This window comes from Hemiscyllium ocellatum, chromosome 11 (assembly GCF_020745735.1).
Source record: "Hemiscyllium ocellatum isolate sHemOce1 chromosome 11, sHemOce1.pat.X.cur, whole genome shotgun sequence".
Taxonomy (NCBI): domain Eukaryota; kingdom Metazoa; phylum Chordata; class Chondrichthyes; order Orectolobiformes; family Hemiscylliidae; genus Hemiscyllium; species Hemiscyllium ocellatum.
Window position 1 is genome coordinate 37,485,083 of NC_083411.1, and position 24,161 is coordinate 37,509,243.

The 24,161-nt window shown below is 40.7% G+C and overlaps 1 protein-coding gene across 4 annotated transcripts in view; it reads right to left on the reverse strand.

Moving 5' to 3' along the window:
- The window catches only part of las1l (LAS1 like ribosome biogenesis factor), an 86,602-nt gene that overhangs the window by 16,316 nt on the left and 46,125 nt on the right, over positions 1-24,161 (reverse strand). For 3 of the 4 annotated variants that reach the window (XM_060832515.1, XM_060832518.1, XM_060832517.1), the window contains 5 exons: positions 21,636-21,721; positions 18,035-18,247; positions 16,218-16,365; positions 13,286-13,614; positions 1,880-2,030 (listed from right to left, as the gene is read on the reverse strand). In XM_060832515.1, the coding sequence (XP_060688498.1) occupies positions 1,880-2,030; positions 13,286-13,614; positions 16,218-16,365; positions 18,035-18,247; positions 21,636-21,721 (927 nt within the window). The remainder of the gene's footprint in view (positions 1-1,879; positions 2,031-13,285; positions 13,615-16,217; positions 16,366-18,034; positions 18,248-21,635; positions 21,722-24,161) is intronic. The other variant, XM_060832516.1, reaches the window with a different exon arrangement.

Sequence of the window (24,161 nt, forward strand, 5' to 3'; positions counted from 1 at the left end):
CTGAACAGTGTAACTAACTCATTTGAATATTCTATTCCCAGCCTTTGCAACCATATATCTGTAATGGCCATATTATATCTATTTTGATTGATATCATCAATCCATCTAGTTGATTATTAGTTATAAATGCCAAGTGAAATCAAATAAAGAACCTCTAATTCTGCATTTGACCTGTACCCTTTTTGCTGATGCATTCAATGTTTGTGTGTTCTGCACTTACTGTTACACTCCTGTTATCATCCAGTTATAATGCCTTGTTCCTTTCATTAACTGTCTAATGTGAATGTGAATTCTTTCCCACACTCTATCCCACATTCCTCCCAGGTTACAGAATCATTATATTCTTTGTCATCTGGAAAGAGGACATTCAACCTATTGAATCTATGACAAGTCTCATGGAACAATCCAGTCATTTCCACTGCTGTATTCAATCAGTTTGGTCAACAAATAAATTGTAACAGTTGTTCAACTGGAGTTGACTGCATTCACGATCACCAGATTAATGGGTCAAAATCCTGGCATTCCCTTGCCAATGGGATTGTGGCTCTACCTACAGCATATAGACTAAAGGTCACTGCCACTTTCTCAAGGGCAACTAGGAACAGCAATGTTGGCTCAGCCCATGCCCCAGAAGGTCAAAACCCTAATTTTACGAACTTCATGTTTGTAACACTTTTCTAATCATTTTAAAATTAATAAATTTGTTGCATTATTTAAGCTGAAGCCTACAGTCTAACAGCATTTAGCCTTGAAAAGTCTAAGACATGGATACAAGGAGAAAGTGAGGACTGCAGATGCTGGAGACCAGAGTTGAAAAATGTGATGCTGGAAAAACACAGCAGGTCAGGCAGCATCCGAGGAGCAGGAGAATCGACATTTCAGGCATAAACCCTTCTTCAGGAATGAGGCTGGTATGCCAGGTGAGCTGAGACAAAAAGGTAGGGGGGAGGTACACTGGGAATACGATAGGTGGAAGGAGGGGAGGGGGAGGGTGATAGGCTGGAGAGAATTGTACCCTCTCTGGCGCTGTGAGGCAGCAGTGCCAACCACTATGCCACCCAATATATAATATTCCCAAATACATTAACCCATTTCTTGGAGTATCATTTCAACAGCATCTATAGCCCAACGGCACCCACCAACATGCCAAGAAACATGGAAACTGAACAACTTGCTGACACTAACCTGACAATTATTTACTTTTAGATATACTACTGATGTACAAATTGAACATAAAGTGTGGGGAGACAATTTTGTGCTGATGTTGAAACATTGTCACAAATTGCAAGATATTGTCATTCTTCTGTATCCATAAGGGTTCCATTTCAGAGAACCCCTGCAAATGATGAAATTTGTAAGTACAGAGCTTGGTAAAAATAGGTTAAAATGATTAAAAATATTGTGGATACATAACTTTTGCCCACAGATGTTGATTTTTGTTACTTTTTTCTAGTTTTTTTGTGAGTTTTTTTTAAGCAAGCTCACATTTCATGATTTTACAGACAGAGAATTTGTTGCAAGGTTTAGAGATGTTATAATGATAATGAGATTACCTTATTATCTGACGGAGGGACTTATTATCCTAAGCCAGTTTTCAAATCAACCTGTTCAGAGAGGTTATAACACACCCCTGAAGCAGGTAAAAATTAAACCTGGGCCTCCTCATCCAGAGATAGGGACACTACCACTACATCACAAGAGGCCCCCAAATTAGTGGTTTCAGTCATTCGACCCACCAGTACAACGGACCACCATGTTCAAACAAAATACTGCACATTTACAAGCTGGTATGTTTTCAATCTGCCCCCTATTATTATGCCATGTTTCATGTCACAGACTTTCATGCTGCTAATGATAATAATTAAATATGATCTTTTACCTGAAGGCAGTATTAAAATCATCTAGATTCTCCTCTGTTTTTGACTGCTGCAATACAGGCATCAAGGTGTAACTGTCCACTAAGAGGCAATTTGGGTCTTCTTTTTGACCCGGTATTTTACCTAGAGGGTAATCCTTCCATGCAATTTGATCTACAAAGAAAAACATAGCTTTACTGTAATAGTTCACTCTTCAATTGCACAAATATTTCACATAGAACGGGAAAAAAATACCAATGACAGAAAACTTCACATTAAAGCTTAAAATTAAAGATATTTCCTCTGGGGAGATGTTCATTTTGTCTTCGGATGCACCAGTTCTTACTTAACCATTATACCACACTGTTAGATAAGCTGTTAATCTTCATTTAATGCATGGTCTTTGATTGGGTGTAATCTTCATACTATAAAGGACCAAAGAGGTGCTTGCTCATTAGAGAAACAGAACTGATGGCGAGTTTAACTTGAGAATCAGCACCCCTCAAATATGGTGGGAGACTGAGAAGGCAGAAACCTCATGGTAACCTCAGCTGGTATATAACGATGCATTGTAAACCAGCCGTCCAGCTTATTGAGCTAACCAACTCGTAACCTCCTCCTTATCACCATGTATCAAAAGATGTATAATTTCTAGTAAGTGACTACACAGAGGGGATTGTGACTGATTCATATCCATCCTGCAGTCCTCCCTTTCTCTCTTCAAGCTCTAAAGTGCAAAAAGTAATAAATGACCTATTAAAAGGTAAGGATCTCATTCATGTGGGGATCTAGCACAACGTTTTTTTAAACTAAATTATTCCCTACTTTCCACAGGATCAGGCCATTATAGTATCTCTACTTCTAAATGACAGCATCAAACACACAACTTGCAATGAGAATTGGTTTTCTCTGTGTGATATCACAAATTGCTTTCCGGACCCATGCAATAAAACGTGTGAAGTCAAAATTTATCTTTACATTGCATACTCTCCATCGGGTTGGTGGCACTACCACTCTACTTAATGTGATAGATTTCAAACAGATATACCTCATCAAAACTGGCAGACAACATCAAGGATGCCCATCAACAGCAGCGCTATGTTCAACTGCAATGTTCAACTTTAAGGACCTGGACATCTAATTTTCCAGTAACATCAAGCTAGACATAAACAGTGTTTCAATAAAGAGTGCAGGAGGGATTCCAGGAGCAGTACCAAGCATACTTAAATATTAGGATCGACCTGATGAAGGTAGAACAAAGAACTAGTTGCAAACCAAACAACTGAAACAAACAGAATGTGATAAATAAAGCGAAGCAATCAAATGAACCAGATCTAAGCTCTGCAATCCCACCATAGCCAACCACAAATCTCAGACTATTAAACAACTGACAGGAAGAGGTGGCTCTACAAATACCCCCATGCTTAAAAATGAGGAAGCCCAGGACAACAGTGCACAAAACACAAGGCTGATGCATTAGCAATCATGTTCAGCCAAAAGCACGGAGTGGATGAGCCATCGTGTTCTCCGCGCGAGGTCCCCAGCACCAATCTTCCGTCACTTCAAATCACACCACATGACATCAAGAAACAGCTGAAGGCTCTGAACCCTAACATTCCAGTAAAAGCACTGGAGACTTGTGTTCCAGAACTAGACATGCCCGTAGCCAAGCTATTCCAGTACATCTGCAGCACTGCCATCTATCCAGCAAGGTGTAAAACTGCCCAGGTATCGCATCCACAAAAGGGCAAATTCAACTTAGTCGGTCTGAACAGAGAACAAAGAACACTACAACACAGGAAATCAGGAAGGCAAAAAGGTATAGGAGATAGTCTTAGCAAATAAAGGTGAGGATAATTCAAATAGATTCTACAAGTATATTCCTGTTAGGGTGAAAGGAAAGGCTGGCAGGTGTAGGGAATGCTGGATGACTACAGAAATTGAGGATTGGGTTAAGAAAAAGAAGGAAGCGTATGTAAGGTATAGACAGGATAGATTGAGTGAATCCTTAGAAGAGTGTAAGGGCAGTAGGAATATACTTAAGAAGGAAATCAGGAGGGCAAAAATGGGATATGAGATAGCTTTGGCAAATAGAATTAAGGAGAATCCAGAGGGTTTTTACAAATACATTAAGGACAAAAGGGTAACTAGGGAGAGAATAAGGTTCCTCAAAGATCAGCAAGGCGGCCTTTATGTGGAGCCACATGAGATAGGGGAGATTTGTAACAAGTATATTGCATCAGTGTTTACTTTGGAGAAGAACATGGAAGATATAGAATGTGGGGCAATACATGGTGGCATCTTGAAAAATGTCCATATTACAGATGAGGAAGTGCTGGATGTCTTGAAATGCATAAAGGTGCATAAATCTCCAGGACCTGATCAGGTGTACCCTAGAACTCTGTGGGAAGCTAGGGAAGTGATTACTGAGCCTCTTACTGAGATATTTGTATCATCGATAGTCACAGGTGAAGTGCCAGAAGACTGGAGATTGGCTAACGTGATGCCACTATTTAAGAAACGTGGTAGGGAAAAGCCAGAGAACTATAGTCCAGTGGGCAAGTTGTTAGAGGGAATCCTGAAGGACAGGATTTACGTGTATTTGGAAAGGCAAGGACTGATTACGGATAGTCAACATGGCTTTGTGCATGCTAAGTCTCACAAACTTGATTGAGTTTTTTGAAGAATTAACAAAGAGGATTGATGAGGGCAGAGTGGTAGATGTGATCTATATGGACTTCAGATGGGCATTTGACAAGGTTTCCCATGTTAGACTGATTAGCAAGGTTAGATGTCATAGAAGACTGGGAGAACTAGCCATTTGGATACAGAACTGGCTCAAAAAGTTAGAAGACAGTGGGTGGTGGTGATGGTGGAGAGTTGTTTTTCAGACTGCAGGCATGTGGCCAGTGGAGTGCCACAGGACCCAGTGCTGGGTCCTCTACTTTTTGTCATTTACATAAATCTCTTGGATGTGGACATAGGAGGTACGGTGAATAAGTTTGCAGATGACACCAAAATCAGAGATGTAGTGAACAGTGAAGAAGGTCACCTCAGATTACAATAGGATCTTGATCAGCTGGGCCAATGGACTGAGGAGGGGCAAATAGAGGTTAATTTAGATAAATGTGACGTGCTGCATTATGGAAAAGCAAATCTTAGCAGGACTTATATACTTAATGGCAAGGTCCTGGGGAGTGTTGCTGAACAAAGAGACCTTGGAGCTTCATTGCTCCTTGAAAGTAGAGTTTCAGGTAGATAGGATAGTGAAGGTGGCGTTTGGTATGCTTTCCTTTATTGGTCAGAGTATTGGGTATAGGATTTGGGAGGTCATGTTGCAGGACATTGGTAAGGCTACTTTTGGAATATTGCATGCAATTCTGGTCTCCTTCCTACTGGAAGGGTGTTGTGAAACTTGAAAGGGTTCAGAGAAGATTTCCAAGGATGGTGCCAGGGTTGGAGGATTGGAGCTATAGGGAGAGGTTGAATAGACTGGAGCTGTTTTCCCTGGAGTGTCAGAGGTTGAGGGGGGACCTTACAGAGGTTTATAAAATCATGAGGGGCATGAATAGAATAAATCGACAGTCCCTGGGATGAGAGAGTCCAGAACTAGATTAAGAGTAAGAGGGGGAAAGATTTAAAAGAGACTTACTTAAGGGGCAACTTTTTCACGCAGATGGTGGCGCGTGTATGGAATGAGCTGCCAGATGAAGTGGTGAAGGCTGGTACAATTATAACATTGAAAAGGCATCTGGAAGGGTATAAGAAGAGGAAGGGTTTGGAGGGATATGGGCCAGGTGCTGGCAAGTAGGACTAGATGAGGTTGAGATATCTAGTCAGCATAGACGAGTGGAACTGAATGGTCTGTTTCCATGCTGTTTTCTATAACTCCATGTACACGGAGAGAAAAAGAGCAACCAAGGAGAGAACAGAGCCTTTTTAATACTAAAAAGGAGCCACAGGAGAGGGGAGGGGCATAAATTAATATTTGGCATCTGACAGATAGGATTTACATTCATTTGAGGCAAGGACTGTTTAGGGAGAATCAGCTTTGCTTTGTGTGTGGAATATCATGTCTCATGAACTTGAATGAGATTCATTCACGTAAGTAACATCGTCAGAGAAAGGGCGAGAGAGAGTGTATGCGAAGATGAGAGAGAGGGGGCGGGGGAGGGGGGAGAGCGAGCATGGATGAGAGAGATTGGGGGGAGAAAGAGCGAGAGACCACGAGCACGGGGGGCGGGGGGGGGGGGGGGAAGGAGAGAGAGCAAGAGAGAAGGAGAGAGAGCAAGAGAGAAAGAGTGAGAGCGAGAGCAAGAGAGAATGAATCACTTCTACAGGTCACTTCTAATACTCAAGCACTTTGGCCTGAAATCTCATCTGTTCACATATAAAACAAAAAGGCCTCTTAATACCCTTTAGTCTCTGTGCCAAACCAGTCTAATCAGAACTAGAAGCTGGCTTATGACCACTCTGAAAGAAACCAAGACCACTGTCTTTGAGAAAAGGAACAACTTTTAGAAAAAAGGGATCAGCTTTGTGACAGAGGATGTAACCAAAAAAGATTGAGGAGGACAGGGCAGTAAATGCCATCTCCATAGAGTTTAGCAAAGCCTTTGACAAAGTTCCACATGGTTGACTAATTAGTAAAATTAGATCACATGGAATTCAGGGAGAGCTTGCCACTCAGATATAACATTGGCTTTACAGTAAGAGACAGAGGGAGGTGGTGGTGGAAGTTATTTCTAGACTGGAAGCCTGTGACCAGCAGTATTCTGCAGGGATCAGTGCTGGGTCCACTTTATTTTGTCATTTATATGAACGATTTGGATGAGAATTTAGGAGGCATGGTTAGTAAGTTTGCAGACGATACAAAATTGGTGGTGTAGTCCACAGTGAAGAAGATTATCTAATATTACAAAGGAATCTTGGATGAGTTGGGCTAATTAGCTGAGGAGTGGCAGGTGGGATTTAATTTGGATAAATGTGAGGTGTTGCATTTCGGTAAAACAGACAAGGGCAGGATTTATAGTTAACAGTAGGGCCTTGGGTAATGTTAGGCAGAAGTGGTTACTGCAGATGCTGGAGATTAGAGTCAAAATCAGAGTGGTGCTGGAAAAGCACAGCAGCTCAGGCAGCATCCAAGGAGCAGAAAAATCAACAGGCAAAAGCCCTCCATTAGGAATGAGGCTGGGAGCCTTGGGGTGGAGAGTAATGATGTGTAATGATGTTGAACAGAGAGACCCAGGGGCTCAGACACATAGTCCCTTCAAAGTTGCATCATAGGTGGAGCACACTTGCCTTCATTGCTCAGACCACTGAATACAAGAGTTGTGACATCATGTTGAGGTTGTACAGGACATTGGTGAAGCCACTTTTGGAGTACTGTGTGCAGTTCTGGTCACCCTGCTATAGGAACGATATTGTTAAATTGGAGAAGGTTCATAAAAGATTTACCAGGCTGTTGCTGGGACTGGAGGATTTGAATTATGGAAGAAGCTGAATAGGCTGCAACTTTTCTCACTGGTATGCAGGAGTTTGAGGGGTTACAGTACAGAGGTTTATAAAATCATGAGGGGCACAGATAAATGTGAATAGCAAAAGGTCTTTTCCCTTGGTCGGGGGAATTCATACCTAGGGGGCATATTTTTTAAGGTGAAGGACAAAGATTTAAAAAGGACCTGAGAGGCAACTTATCACAGAGGTGGCCCATACAATTAGGTTAGATTCCCTACAGTGTGGAAACAGGCCATTCGGCCCAAAAAGTCCACACCGACACTCTGAAGAGCAACCCACCCAGACCCATTCCCCTATATTTACCCCTGCACCTAACACTAGGGGCAATTTAGCATGGCCAATTCACCTGACTTGCACATCTTTGGACTGTGGGAGGAAACCCACTCAGACACGGGTAGAATGTGCAAACTCCACACAGAAGTGAACCCGGGCCCCTGGCGCTGTGAGCAGTGCTAATCAGTGAGCCGTGCCACTGAGCCATATGTGGACTGAACATTTAAAAGATGTTTGGATAGATACATTAATAGGAATGGCTTAGAGAGACATGGGATAAATAGAGGCAAATGGGACTTGTTTAGTTTGGGAAACTTGGTCAGTGCGGACAATTTGACCAAAGGGTCTGTTTCCATATTGTATAACTCGGACTCTCTGACTCTAGAAGCAAGTCCTTCAACCCACCAAGACTGTGCTGACACATGATATCTTTCCAAAGTAAAAATCTTTTGCTTTATACAATCCATATCCCTCTATGCCTGCCTATTCATATACCTGTCGAGATGCTCTAAAACATTGCTTTTGAATCTGCATTCCAGATTCTGTGTAAAAAAAGCTTGTCTCTTTCATTTCCTTTAAATATTCCCCCTTTTACCTTAAAGGTATGTCCCATAGGAAGTGGCATTTCTACCCTGAGAAAAAGATACAGACGATCTACACTTCTCAAATTTTGTAAACTTGAGATCAGGTCACTTCCCATACATCAACATTCAAGTGAAAACAAACCAAGTTTGTCCAATCACTCCTCTATGGTAATACTCTCCAAACCAGGCAACTTCTGGTAAACTGTCACCGTCTCCAAAGCGACCACATCCCTTTGGTAGCATGTTGATCAGAACTGTATACAGTATTCCGAAAGCAGCCTAATTAAAGTTCTAGACAGTTGCAACATGACTTGCCAACTTTTATATTCAATGTCAAGCAAACTATATGCCTTCTTGACCACCTATCCACTTGTGTTTAACATTCAGGCAACTCTGAATCTGTGCATTGAGATCTATGTGTTAAAGTTGCTAAGAATTCTGCCTTTTACAACATACTTCCATCCTGCACTAGATCTTCCAAAACGCATCACCTCACATTTGTTCAAATTAAACTCCTTTTGCTATTTCTCCACCAAAATTTCCAGCCTATCTATATCCTGATCTAGCCTCTGGCAATCTTCATTATCCACAGTTCTTGCAATTTTTGTGTCATCCACAAACTTACTAAATCTGACCACTTACATTCCCCTCCAACTCATTTGTATTTATTACATATAGCCGGGTTCCCAGCACTGATTCCTACAGAATACCAAACAAAAAAATCCAAAGAACTGCAAATGCTGGGAATAAGGAAAAAAACAAAAATTGCTGGGAAAACTCAGCAAGTCTGGCAGCATCTATGGTGTGACAGCAGGGTTAATCTTTCAGGGTCCATCTTTCAGGGTCCATTGACTCTTCTTCAGAACTATCCTATTTTTACTCCTGTGGAACATCACTGGTCATAGATCTCCAGTCAGAAAAACACCAACTGATACTCTGTCTTCTATAACTAAACCAGTTTCATATCCATCTTACAAGATCTCATGTGACTTTACCTTTTGTATCAGCCTACCATGAAAGTCCTTGTCAAAGGCCTTGCTGAAGTCCATTTCGACAACACTTACTGCCATGCCCTCATCAAGCATCCTGTCATTCCCTTGAAAAACTCAATCAATTCTGAGACATACCCTTCCCCACACAAAGCCACACTGCCGATCACTAGTAAGTTCATATTTTTCCAACTGTGAGTAAATGCTACCCCTAAAGATTCTTCTCCAATAAATTTGCCTACCACTAACGTGAGGCTCACTGGCCTGTAATATTCCAGATTATTCCTGCTATCTTTCTTAAGCAAAGGAACAGCGCTGGCTATTTTCCAGTCCCCTAGGACCTCTCCTGTGACTAAAGAGGATACAAAGATTTCATGCAAGGACTCAGCAGTTTTCTCACCTGGTTCCCTCAGCAATCTGAACCAGATTCCATCAGGTCCTGGGGACTTTATACCCTAATGCATTTTAAAAACACCCAACACCTTTTTCTTGGTCACATCATTCTTGTGCAAAAGCAATTGATATTGGCAGACCACCTGAGCACAGAGCATCAGGGCCAATTCAGTCCTGTCATCCTTTGTTTGACATAGACAGATTCTCGTGTCAGTCAGTAGACAATCAGAAACAGAAGCCCAGCTGATGACTCTCCTTCTAGTCCAAAAGGTGCCCTAATCCACGGGGCAAGCACAGTGCCAGAACAGCTGCCCTATCTGAAATCAGTGAATTCAGCTCAGATCAGAAACTGAGCAGTGCTTCGAGTATTTCTGAGCAGTGTCTTTACTCATTCAGCATTGGGGAAGACTAATTAATATGTCAAGTGATATAAATATGGATGCTTACTTCCTTTTAATCAAATCTAGTGTTGCCTGTTTGCTCTCAGTTTTAAAAAAAGCTTCAGCATTATTATTTAAGTAATTATTACTGAAATAAAGTGTCTAATATCTTACGGCAAGACCTGCAAGGAAGGATTTGCAGTTCTGATTTTGTTTTAAATCAGCATCAAAATGGAGTAATTTACAAAAGACTTGTTACAGCAACAAAATGGCGTAAGATTAGGATAAAATTGGTCTCTTTTCACTACATAGACTACACAGAATTAAGCTGTAGAACATAGAACATAGAACAATACAGCACAGAACAGGCCATTCGGCCCACGATGTTGTGCCGAACATCTATCCTAGATTAAGCACCCATCCATGTACCTATCCAATTGCCGCTTAAAGGTCGCCAATGATTCTGACTCTACCACTCCCATGGGCAGCGCATTCCATGCCCCCACCACTCTCTGGGTAAAGAACCCACCCCTGACATCTCCCCTATATCTTCCACCCTTCACCTTAAATTTATGTCCCCTTGTAACACTCTGTTGTACCCAGGGAAAAAGTTTCTGACTGTCTACTCTATATATTCCTCTGATCATCTTATAAACCTCTATCAAGTCTCCCCTCATCCTTCACCGTTCCAATGAGAAAAGGCCGAGAACTCTCAATCTATCCTCGTACAACCTATTCTCCATTCCAGGCAACATCCTGGTAAATCTTCTCTGCACCCTCTCCAAAGCTTCCACATCTTTCCTAAAGTGAGGCGACCAGAACTGCACACAGTACTCCAAATGTGGCCTAACCAAAGTCCTGTACAGCTGCAACATCACTTCACGACTCTTGAATTCAATCCCTCTGCTAATGAATGCTAATATACCATAGGCCTTCTTACAAGCTCTATCCACCTGAGTGGCAACTTTCAAAGATCTATGTACATAGACCCCAAGATCCCTCTGTTCCTCCACCTGACTAAGAACCCTACCGTTAACCCTGTATTCCGCATTCTTATTTGTCCTTCCAAAATGGACAACCTCACACTTGGCAGGGTTGAACTCCATCTGCCACTCCTCAGCCCAGCTCTGCATCATATCGAAGTCCCTTTGCAGCCGACAACAGCCCTCCTCACTGTCCACAACTCCACCAATCTTCGTATCATCTGCAAATTTACTGACCCACCCTTCGACTCCCTCTTCCAAGTCATTAATAAAAATTACAAACAGCAGAGGACCCAGAACTGATCTCTGCGGAACTCCACTTGTAACTGGGCTCCAGGCTGAATATTTACCATCTACCACCACTCTCTGACTTCGACCGGTTAGCCAGTTTTCTATCCAATTGGCCAAATTTCCCTCTATCCCATGCCTCCTGATTTCCGCATAAGCCTACCATGGGGAACATTATCAAATGCCTTACTAAAATCCATGTACACTACATCCACTGCTCTACCCTCATCCACATGCTTGGTCACCTCCTCAAAGAATTTAATAAGACTTGTAAGGCAAGACCTACCCTTCACAAATCCGTGCTGGCTGTCCCTAATCAAGCAGTGTCTTTCCAGATACTCATAAATCCTATCCCTCAGTACCCTTTCCATTACTTTGCCTACCACAGAAGTAAGACTAACTGGCTTGTAATTCCCGGGGTTATCCCTATTCCCTTTTTTGAACAGGGGCACAACATTCGCTACTCTCCAGTCCCCTGGTACCACCCCGTTGACAGTGAAGATGAAAGATCATTGCCAATGGTACTGAAATTTCCTCTCTTGCTTCCCACATAATCCTAGGATATATCCCGTCAGGCCCGGGGGACTTGTCTATCCTCAAGTTGTTCAAAATGTCCAACACATCTTCCTTCCTAACAAGTATCTCTTCTAGCTTACCAGTCCGTTTCACACTCCTCTTCAACAATACGGTCCCTCTCGTTCGTAAATACTGAAGAAAAGTACTCATTCAAGACCTCTCCTATCTCTTCCGACTCAATACACAATCTCCCACTACTGTCCTTGATCGGACCTACCCTCGTTCTCGTCATTCTCATGTTTCTCACATACGCATAAAATGCCTTGGGGTTATCCTTGATCCTATCCGCCAAGGATTTTTCATGCCCTTTCTTAGCTCTCCTAATCCCTTTCTTCAGGTCCCTTCTGGCTATCCTGTATCCCTCCACAGCTCTGTCTGAACCCTGTTTCCTCAACCTTATGTAAGCCTCCTTCTTCCTCTTTACTAGACATTCAACCTCCCTCGTCAACCAAGACTCCCTCACACGACCATTTCTTTCCTGCCTGATAGGTACATACATATCAAGGACACGTCGTATCTGCTCCTTGAAAAAGTTCCACATTTCCACCACATCCTTCCCTGACAGCCTATGCTCCCAACTTATGCTCTTCAAATCCTGTCTTACAGCATCGTAATTTCCCTTCCACCAATTGTAAAATCTACCCTGTTGTGCGCACCTATCTCACTCCATAACCAAGGTGAAAGGCACAGAATTGTGGTCACCATCACCAAAATGTTCACCCACTAACAAGCCCATCACTTGTCCCGGTTCATTACCGAGTACCAAATCTTTAAATTTCATTAGTTGGTTAAATTATTAAATTAGTATCAACTAGGAACATATTGACATCACTTGAATTTAATTTTATTTGGTAACACTGCTTAAATGTTTACATAACATTCCTTTGTGACTTACTTTATTGCAGTCATTAATTAGTTAAACTGAATAAATTCAATCAATCATTTTCTGCAAAATGTGCCTCTGGGACATCTCAACCTCAGAGGTTACTGACATGGAAACTACAAAAACAAAACACAATATAACTGCTCTTGGGAGATAGAGAGTTTGCATCTGTAGTTTCTAGCTGCAAATGTGTTGCTGGTCAAAGCACAGCAGGTTAGGCAGCATCTCAGGAATAGAGAATTCGACGTTTCGAGCATAAGCCCTTCCTGATGAAGGGCTTATGCTCGAAACGTCGAATTCTCTATTCCTGAGATGCTGCCTAACCTGCTGTGCTTTGACCAGCAACACATTTGCAGCTGTGATCTCCAGCATCTGCAGACCTCATTTTTTATCTGTAGTTTCTATACAATACCCAACCAGGGAGATTTTTAAGCAGTAGCTACTTACCTAAACTCGTTTCATCAGAACTAATATGAACGTTTAAGTGTAAAAACTACAAAAAGTGTAAGCATTCTAAATACCAGCATTAACATGAATAGAAGCTTTTTGAAATACTAGCATACCTGTGCATATCTGCCACACTGATCCTTCCAATGCTTGAATCCTTTCAGACAATATCTCAAGATTGACTGCTTGTACCATTTCCTCACCAGAGGTGGGGATCATCAACGGTTCAATGTTCTTTCTAAACTCAGTATCAGCCAACTCCTTTGGAGACTCAATTCCACTCTTCATTTGGAGGTTTTCTACAGTGTACACTGGTAACTGGCCATGGCCAATAGGAAAGTCAGAAACACTGAAAGATCCTGGCTCCTGAATATATATAGAACACAGCTGGAGCAGTTTCTGTTGTGTGGAAATGGGTAATGGAGAGTCCATATCAGTTAAAATCCTGAAATTGCACAACAAAAAAGTCATGTTTTATTTAAGTTGCACCTATATTTTGCATAAAAGATTCAAAGTTCATAAAATCCAGTAGACCTTTGTTGATCTGTTCTACAAGGGTCCCAGTTAATACTAAAAGACAGACAATTGCTAACAAAGACTACAACCTTTAGTAAGATTGGAACCATAAAAAGGGAACAGTTAAAAGTATTTATATTTCCAAGAAAAGAGATATCACAGTACAAAATGTCATATACTAAGACCTATTTTCAATTTAAATTTGTAATAATCAGAATTGCTTTGATATGGAACACCATATTAATCACTTTTACACCTAATATTAATCACAGAAAGCAATTCATCATATTGTGCTAACTAACTCCTCTAAAACAAACTACAAGCTCCCATTTGACTACACTGCTCCATACCTTTTCCTTAAAACCTCACCCTGATTCTTTCTCTTTAACATTTAAAATTGACATTATCCAATTCTCACTGAGCAAGGAAAACATCTTTTTTCCTATTTGCTGAATCAAAATCTTCAATTTAGAGCTTTTCTAACTGATCCTCTCTTAACTTAGCTGCTTGATAATAGAGAACTCAAGTACTACAAGGAGAGATATGTTGTTAAAGCTGTTCATCTTGCACTCATCAGGATATATGCAAGAATAACTAACTATTTCAAAAAAGCAACAATTCATACTTCGTGGAAAAAGGGTGCTAACTGATTGAATAGAATAGAATCCCCAAGTGTGGAAACAGGCTGTTCCGCCCAACAAGTCCACATCAACCCTCCGAACAGTAATCCAACCAGACCCATTCCCCTACCCTATTATCCTGTATTTATCCCTAACAAATGCACCTAACCAACACATCCCTGAACACAATGGGCAATTTAGCATGAGCAATTCACCTAACCTGCACATCGTTGGGCTGTGGGAGGAAACCAGAGCACCCGCAGGAAACACACACAGACACGGGGAGAACGCGCAAACTCCACACAGACAGACATTCGCCCAAGACGGGAATCGAACCCGGTGCCTGGTGCTGTGAGGCAGCAATGCTGATCGCTGAGCCACCATGCTGCCCCAAATGGTTAAGACATTGCCATGAAGAAAGCAGACAGCTTGCTTTACTTTTTTTTTTAAATCCCAAAAAGGTGCTATAATTGGACATGCTCGTGCTGCCACAAAATTCTGAGGCACTTTAGCAAACAACATTTGGAAGTTTATCTTCTTTCCCTTTATCAATGTCTTTCTTTTAAAAACTTGTAAATTTGGATTTAATATTTAATTAAAATACTGGCATCTTTGGACTGCTCACCTCCCTGATCAGTGAAGCAAAAGTTCACTACCCACCTCTAACATGCCATGGGCAATTTCAATAGGTTAAAAGTGGGACAACCATCCCTCAATTGGGAGGATCTCCCCCAGGTTGGAGATAGCTGTCAACAATTGACCGCAGCTACAACAGTTCTGGCAGCTATAGAATGTAGTAGTGGCTGCTGCCAGAACTGCAGTTAACAGCTGTGGAACCTAGGGTGAAGTGCAGTTAAGATAGTATTGGACCAGGACAGCTTGGCCTCCTAAAAGAGGAGGTGAAGTTATTTTGAAGTAAAAGTGGATAGTAAGGAAAGGGGTCTATCTTCTCTGGGGTGCCTCTAACAGAAATGGACCCTCCTACCGTCCAAATAGAATATCCCACCTTAATTCCTACTATTTTAAAAACTTGAGAGAAAAAGAAACAGGGCACCTCTGGTTTCCTGATACGGGGAGGGCAATAATGGAGTCAATTGGATTTTTAACAACCTCAACCGATCCTTAATTATTGTTTGCATATGGTATGCAGACTGCCAAATGCATTGCCCGCTCACTCTCCATATTAAGGGGCAAGAGCTCACAAGTGAGCAGAAAGTGGTGGGCTAGGCACTCATCCTATTTTACATACTCTCACCCCTAAACCATACCTGGTAGGGGCATGTAACAATACTCAGCACATAGTTTATCACTTTCTACACTTTTGAACAAAGGTATTCAGTTGGTAACCACCAGTTCTCCAGCACAATTTTCATGTGCAAAATGACATTTGAAAAATTTTAAGTCACTTTTCAAAGATAATAACTAGCAATTCCCACATCCTGAAGATGAAACAAATCTTTTGTATTTCCTCCTGTTACCCCTCAGCATTTTAAAATACTCCAATCTAAGACAAGTATATTTTCCACTTTCGAGAGCCATCATTTTTTTCAATCCTATTTCCTTAACAGTTGTTGTCCTACCTATTCTACTCAAATTCCTTTCCTTGTTTTGTACAAAGCATTTATTGTGTATCTCAGCCAAGTACTCGTTTTTTCTTTCCTTCATCAATACCTTTTTTGGTTACTTGTTTGGATTTTTAAAAATGTTTTACAAACTCCCTTCAACTTGCATTCCACTTTACTCGTGTTCCCTCTTCCCCTTAGTATCACTTCTAGATTCAGTATAATTTCCTTTTGTATTATTAGTTTGGATTTAAATGTCTCATGTTAATTTAAATTTGCATACCAGAGGAACTTATTGGTGCATCATCATTACTTGTTACACACAGAAAACAAGACTAAGTTATACTGACTGCTGAAGAAGATGAGGAGTAGCCTGGCATGGTGCAGCAAGACAGCTCTCTAGAAGATCGTGCCAGTCCAGTGGACATTGAAATAAAAACAATTGCCACATGCTTCTTTTTATTTTCTGGCTGCGTGATAAACCTTTCAATCGTTTTCCTACAAGACATTAAAAATATAAATCCTTTAACTTTTAAACGAAAATGATAAACCTAGAGAACATTTTCCCATTAAAGCCAAGATATCAAGTGGTAATCCTCACTTTTTAGAGCAAAATGTATTATTTGTTAAAAAAGGTGAAGCAAGCATTACTTATATTTCAATACATGTATATGCCATGCAGGTTGCCTAGCAGATATATTCAAGATCTGCTGCAGCTATTTTCCAGTGCCATTTGACACCAAAGTACAGTGTGTTTTCTATTATATGCTCAGCAGTTCAATCTCTTTACTTACTGGACATTACATTTTTCAAATCATAAGATTCCCTGTACTAACAAATGGCCTAGTTAAAAATTCAATCCTACAGTATTATTGCTCTAAGATTTTCATACTGTGGGTAAGGCATTTTAAACTTCAAGTTTATGAAGCATAGCGCTTAATATATCCTAACAATACATAGCAAAGCAACTTAGACATCACAATTTAACTTTAACTATAACTACATATAATTATAAACTTAGACAGCCCAAAAAAAAAGGCCTTTTTCCTGCTATTTAATTTCATGCTAAAATGATGTTCTACCACAAAAAAACTGGACATATTATTTGCTTATTTTCTTTCCAGTAGCTATTGATACCACCCATATCAAAAAAGTGCAGACAGGAACCAATTCCTAATGTCAATCAGCTCCAGATCAGTCCAACAATTTTGAGTGAATTAACTCAAGTAATATGAAAACTGATAAAAGTCACAATTTCTGCTTCCTCCCACTCCAGTGGCAGTAAGACACACAAGGAAAATTTCCAAGGTCACAGCAAAAAGATCAGTGCTTCAGCTAAGTATCCATTATTCATGAGTGAGTGTTACGACATGGGGTAAACTCTCCTGCTTAACTTAAACCAGCAACACAGAAAACATTTATTCCATGCAGCAATCTGTGAAAATTCATGAGGCCAAGAACTATTTAAAGTAAAAATTAACAACTTTGCTTCTAAAAGTATAACAGAGAATAATTAACTATTTACAACTTCTTCCAACCTATCTTTTACCTTCTCCTTCTACAATACTAGCCCGATAAAACCCCCCGATTAAGATTTACAAAACAAAACTTCTCAAAACCAGGCATGAGGTATAATATAAACTGATTGGCCTAATTCGAATCTATTTTTGTCTCCAGGCAACCAGCTACTCCAGCTCCCCCAGTAGCTGGACCACATTGCATCTTACTGAGAACACTTGGTGCTGTCACTGCTTGCTTTCAATTCTCTCAAAAGATACAGTACACCCACATCTTCATAACAGTAAGCTCATTAAATGATCTATAGATATCACAGACTAAGAAAATTCTGTTTTCAGATGACGTCATATAGGCATTTTCCAGCTAAAATTACTGAGGAGCAAGTATGACCCAATTCCCCTTCTCTAGCCAAGGAACAGAGATCCCAATTGTAACAGACCTCTACACTGAAGATCCAGTAACTCAGCAGAGACAAATTCAATGCTGAGCTTTGACTGAATGTATCAAAAAACAGGTATAGGTAAAATCAGCTGAATAAACAACTGGACACTTGCAGGGAAGTAGATGGAGGTAGGGAAGGGTAACTGGTGACAAACAGAAAAAGAAGAAACCACATCCAGTTGCAAGTTAGTGAAAGTAAGTAAGTTACCTGCTTTTGCATTAGCTGCAAGTATCTCTGTTATCCAGCCTGTAACATACTGTATCCTCAGGCCTGAGGTGTCACAGCAAAGCTTCAGCTCAGTAAACAGCTTTTCGAGCAGCACTGGTGTGAAGTATTGAGAGTGAAGGCATTTCAAAAGAGGCTGCCAGAAGCGACAGAACGTTCGAGGAATTCCAGGATTTGACAAATCTACAAACTCTCCTCCAACAAAAAATATTGTTATGGTAAAAATAAAATTGAAAAGTGATTTAATATACAGATTAAAGATATATAAAATATGAAGCACATCCTGGTTCTGCAATGTTCTCCTGTTCTTCATTCTAACACTGGATTTGTATAAATTTAGGGGAATTCTTTTTTAGAAAAATGTTATAAACTATTCTATCATAATGTGAAGGTCATGAAATAATGACCTATTGAAATAATCTGCAATTACATTTTACTCACTTCAAAATATTTGAATTGTAAGGAGGTTTACTCAAGTCAAAACAATTTACACAGAAGACATTGCACAAGCCAATCAATTTAACATAATAAAAACAAGGAGGAAGTTTGGTCATCACTGTGCTGTTGCATTGCCAACTAACAAAACTGAAACCTGTGTGTAATTTTATTCCATCTGCATGTCATCCCAAACAACTGAACTAAATAATCAATCTTTAAAACCTTGGTAGCAGTAACTTTATGGAAAAAAAAAAGTTCCAACCTAACCACCATTCAGGCATACATTTTCAAGGATTAATTATTAGACAAAGATCAGGAGCAGAAAACCTGATTGATTTTCTTCTGTAGTTTAGAAATCTGAATTCATCAGCGATGGTAACCAGCAAATAATAGCACAGATTGTCAAATTCTAATCAGCATGGATTTTAATAACACTGTACTGAATCTCCACCCACTGAACCCAAGAGTGAGGGCAGCCACTAACAGATCGTTACAGTAATTCAGACGAGTCAGTTTCAGCATTCTGTAGAATAATCCAGTCAATTCCATTCCCTGCTCTATCCCAGAACCCAATGTTTACTTCCGTCATCTAATTTCCTTTCAGAATCATAACTGTCTGTTTCCACTAGATGCAGCCTGCAATCTGTTCATCTGGTCAGCATGGATGAGTTGGACCAAAGGGTCTGTTTCCAAGCTGTACATCTCTACAACTCTATTACCCGGATGTGTTTATGCAAGGTACGATTAGTCTGCATAGCATGCAAAACAAAAACTTTTCACTGTATCTGGATTCATCATCCTGATGAAGAGCTTTGCTCGTAACGTCGATTTTCCTGATCCTCAGATGCTGCCTGACTGGCTGTGCTTTTTCAGCACCACACTCTTCAACAAATTAAATCAAAACATGCTAAGTTTCTCCCGCATTCGGTGTTTGTTGCAGATTTTCAATATTGGCAGTATTTCGCTTTTGTTTAGCTTCCTCTTCATTTCCACAGTCAACTCGTTGCATTTGTTTTTTTTGCCTGAAGAATAAACCTGACATGTATCACAAGCACTTTTTTTGTTTTATGATAACATGCTGTCCAAGGAGACTCAGCTTTGGTTCACCCCTTTAGATACATTTCAACGTGAAAAACCTTTCCTTAGAAGATCAACCGTCATTCAATTACAGCATTTCCTATCAGTATTTGGTTCTATGTTTACCTTGGATATATTCATTCGCAGATTGTCAAATTGCTCGCTGAGCTGGTAGATTTGTTCTCCGACGTTTCATCACCATGCTAGGTAACATGGTGTTCTGTCCCGCTTGCTATTTATCTGTCTCAATTTGTTGTGGTGGGTGATATCATTTCCGGTTCTGTTTCTGAGAGTTTAGTAAGTAGGGTCCAAATCTACACGTTTGTTAACAGAGCTCTGGTTCAAATGCCAAGCCTCTAGGAATTTCCATGCTTGTCCCAGGAAGGATATATTGTCCCAGTCAAACTGGTGTCCCTCTTAGTCTGTGTGGATACTAGTGACAGTTGGTAATGTCTTTTGGTGGCTAGCGTCCTGCCAGTCTGTCTAATTTGGTGGTTACTACAGTTCTTGCAGAGTATTTTGTATACGATGTTTGTTCTGCTGGTTGTTGGTACGGGATCTTTTTAAATTCATCAGGAGCTGTTTTAGTGTAGTGGCAGGTTTGTCGGCCCTCATGATGCCTAGGGGCCATGGTAGTCTGGTAGTCAACTTAAAGAGGTTTTGACGTATGGCAGGGTGGCTAGACAGTCTCTGGGTATGTTGTGTCTTCTTGTTTAGTCTGTTGTGTAGGATTCGGTGGACTGCAATTATCGGGTACCCATTGTTCCCGAATACGTTTTTGGTGTTTTTCCTCGGCTTCTTGTGTTGTGGCTCGTTTAAATAAGGTGCTGATGCAGCTCCATTTGTAGGTGTTGGGATGATTGCTCCTGTAATTGAATATCTGGTCAGCGTGTGTGGTTTTTCTGCAGACACTGGTCTGCAGCTCTCCATTGGCTTTTTGTTCCACCATGATGTCCAGGAAGGGGAGTCGGTTATTGTTCTCTTCCTTTTCGGTGAATTTATACTGGTAAGGATGTTGTTTATGGGTTTGAGGGTTTCTTCTACGCTGTTGTGTTTCGTGATGACAAAGGTGTCATCCACATAGCAGACCCAAAGCTTGGGCTGGATCTTGGGAAGGGTAGTTCGACTGGGACAATACATCCATCCTGGGACAAGCTAAACAGAGACACGCAGGGGAATTCCTAGAGGCCTGGCATTCAAACCAGAACTCCATTAGCAAACATTTAGATTTGGGCCCTATTTACCAACCTCTCAGAATCAGAATCGGAAGTGATATCACCTACCACAACAAACTGGGACACAAATAGCAAGCGGAACAGAACACCAACACTTCACCAGTGTTGGTTCACTGATGATGTTACCTAGAATGGTGACAAAATATCTGAGATCAAATCCATCAGCTCAGCAAGCAAATTCACAACCTGATCCACAATGTGAGTAACAAATCTTCGCCAAAATCTCAAATCCCTTCTCATTACATTGAAGCCTGTTCTCTAACAAAAAAAAACTGGTTTAGGTAGTTCCGTTTTCTGCTATATTGCTAACCTAAATAGCACTAAAGAATGATGATGCTTACACTCAACAGGCATTTGGCCCACCTCACTTCTCAGCATCAGATGCAGCAATAATTCTTCGAAAGTTTATGCAAGAACACACTGGTCTGAAATTCTTTTGCCTCCTTTTCACTTAAGATAATCAATAAAACAACTTGATATTTGTGCCGTCTGTGACTTCCCTGTTGATTGCTCCCCTATTCGGCTCTCTTACCATATGGAGGCTAAAAAACCCCACAAATGGTTCAAATATACTTTAACAACTCTAACCAAATTGGTCTAGTCTTGTCCCTATCCTTCATTTTGTATCACTTACTATAAAGCACCCTGTCTTCACAATTTAATTCACATTTTCACTGATGGCACAACATCTTACTTCTAGATAGCTATTTAAACTTGCAGCTCACCATTCATCAATTCATTTCAGGTACAACTTAGTGCACATTTCATCTTAATGTAACACTGTGTTCCAATTTCTATTTTAGTACAGTATGCAACTAAGTCTATTGTGTTACCTGGGCAGTCAATGTTTAAACATTTCAGCTGCTCCTCCGTTGGAATAAGGAACCCATCGTCCAGAAGTACATCCACCACCACCTCTCTGTAACATGTTTTTTTTTGAAAATTTACAATGTTAGTTTCCATTAAGTCAAATTCTTCAGAGGTAAAAGGCAAGCTTCCACAAACAGACCATGTCTCTTGCACTAAATGAAATGAATGGCATGCCACAAGACAACAATTACCCTGCTTCACAAGCAGAAGACTACCTGGTTTACCCACCATGTTTTCCCTGCAACTCTAAAACAGCAAAGGAGCACAATCAGATCATTTCATTCAAACTAGAATTAAGACTGTAATTGATTTCTAAGCATAATTTAACAGACACAGAATCACATATACAACTTAACTTCTGACTCGGTGTTTTACATTTTTCCAGAACAAGTTTATATAAAATGATTTGGATGTTAACATAGGAAGTATAGGAACTAAGCTTGCATATAGCAACTAAATTGGAGGTGGAGTGGACAACGAAGAAGGTTACCTCAGAGTACAAAGGGAACTTGATCAGATGGGCCAAAGTGCTGAGAAGTGGCAGATGGAGTTTAATTTAGGTAAACATGAGGTGCTGCATTTTGGAGAGGTAAATCAGGGTAGGACATATACACTTAATGGTAAAGTCCTGGGGAATATTGCTGAACAGAGACACCTTGGAGTGCATGTTCTCGGCTCCTTGAAAATGGAGTTGCAGATAGATAGGATAGTGAAGGTGGCATTTGTTATGCTTTCCTTTACTGGTTAGAACATTGAGTATAGGAGTTGGGAGGTAATGGTGCATTGTACAGGACATCGGTTAGGCCAGTTTTGTACAATTCTGGTCTCCCTCCTGTCAGAAGGACGTTGTGAAATTTGAAAGGGTTCAAAAAAGACTTACAAGGACGCTGCCAAGGTTAGAGGATTTGAGCTACAGGGAGAGGCTGGGACTGTTTTCCCTGGAGCGGAGGCTGAGGGGTGACCTTTCGAGGTTTATAAAAATCACGAGGGGCACGGTTAGACTAAATAGACAAGGTCTTTATCCTGGGGTGAAGGAGTCCAGAACTATGGGGCATAGTATTAGGGCGAGAGGGGAAAAATAATAAAAGGAATCTAAAGGGGCAACCTTTTCATGCAGAGGATGGGGCGTGTATGGAATGAACTGGCAGAGGAAGTGGTAGAGGCTGCTACAATTACAGCAGTTAAAAGGCATCTGGATGGGTATATAATAGGAAAGGTTTCAAGAGATATGGGCCAAGTGCTGGCAAATGGGACTAGATTAGGTAGGACATCTGGTTGGCATGGACGAATTGGACCGAAGGGTCTGTTGTTGTGTTGTACATCTCTATGACACTAAGTAAAATCTAAAAGCCATTCTAGTTTGTTCTAAATATTTTAATAAGTCTTTGGTGAATCACTTCGGGACAAAGATCTTCATTGGATCATTCCTTGTCAGGCAAAGCCAGGTATTAGTAGCGGTTATAGTGACGAGGTTTTGTCTCATCCAAAATCTCCTGCTCTTCATATTTTCACTGATCTATCCTTTCCACTGTGAAACACACATAGCAAGTTTCTCATAGATTTCTTTTCTCCCACTTCAACATTCTAGACTGCCAAACACTGCTATTCTCTGCTTAAAATCTGTCTCAGGTTTGTGACAGTGTTCCAGCAAACCTCAGCAAAAGCTGGAAGAACAGTGCCTCATTTTCCACTTGGGAACTCTACGGCCTTCCAAACTCAATATCAAGTTCAACAATTTTAAGGCATGAGGCATGTTCTCCCAAGTCCTTATCCTAACTCTCATATCAGGCGTTATCATCACATGATCTGCTATTACACACAATCCAGAGTTAGCCATTACAAGTCCCCATCAGCAGTCATTCGTCCTCCTAGGCTGACCGTTGTCCACTCCTTTGTCTCTGAACTGTTCTTTTTCCTTTGGGCTCCATTGTTACTTCTTACCCCTCCCCCCACCTTATCTTCTGCATGTTTTCCTAGCTGCCATTGGTCCTAATTTGGAGGGGGGGGGGGGGTCGGTCGGTCACTGGAGCAGAATCATTAACACTGATTTCTTTCAGCAGATGCTGCCACACTGACAGATTTTCCAGCAATTACGGTTTTTGTTTCTGATTTCCACCATCTGCAGTTCTTTCGGTTTTTAAAATTCAGTTTGAGAGGGTTTGCACTGTAAATTATGGCTGAAGTATTTCTTACATTATAATTAGTAACCACATTTCATTGGCTGTGAAGTAATTGAAACACATGGTACAGGTTCTATGCAAGGAAGTCTTTTGCTTTATCTTAGTGATTTATTTCATGAAAATGAATGCAATTTTCCAATTTGACAGTCAGAATGACAATTATTTCCCCAACTGCATTTGAAAGGTACCTGACAAGCCCCATATGTTTCGGCAAAACATATTTTTTCTATTGTTTTTCTGTAGGACGTAGTGCATGTGGTTTGCTGCCAAACTAGGATTTCCCCAAAATAACTTCAAGAGTTCTTTTAC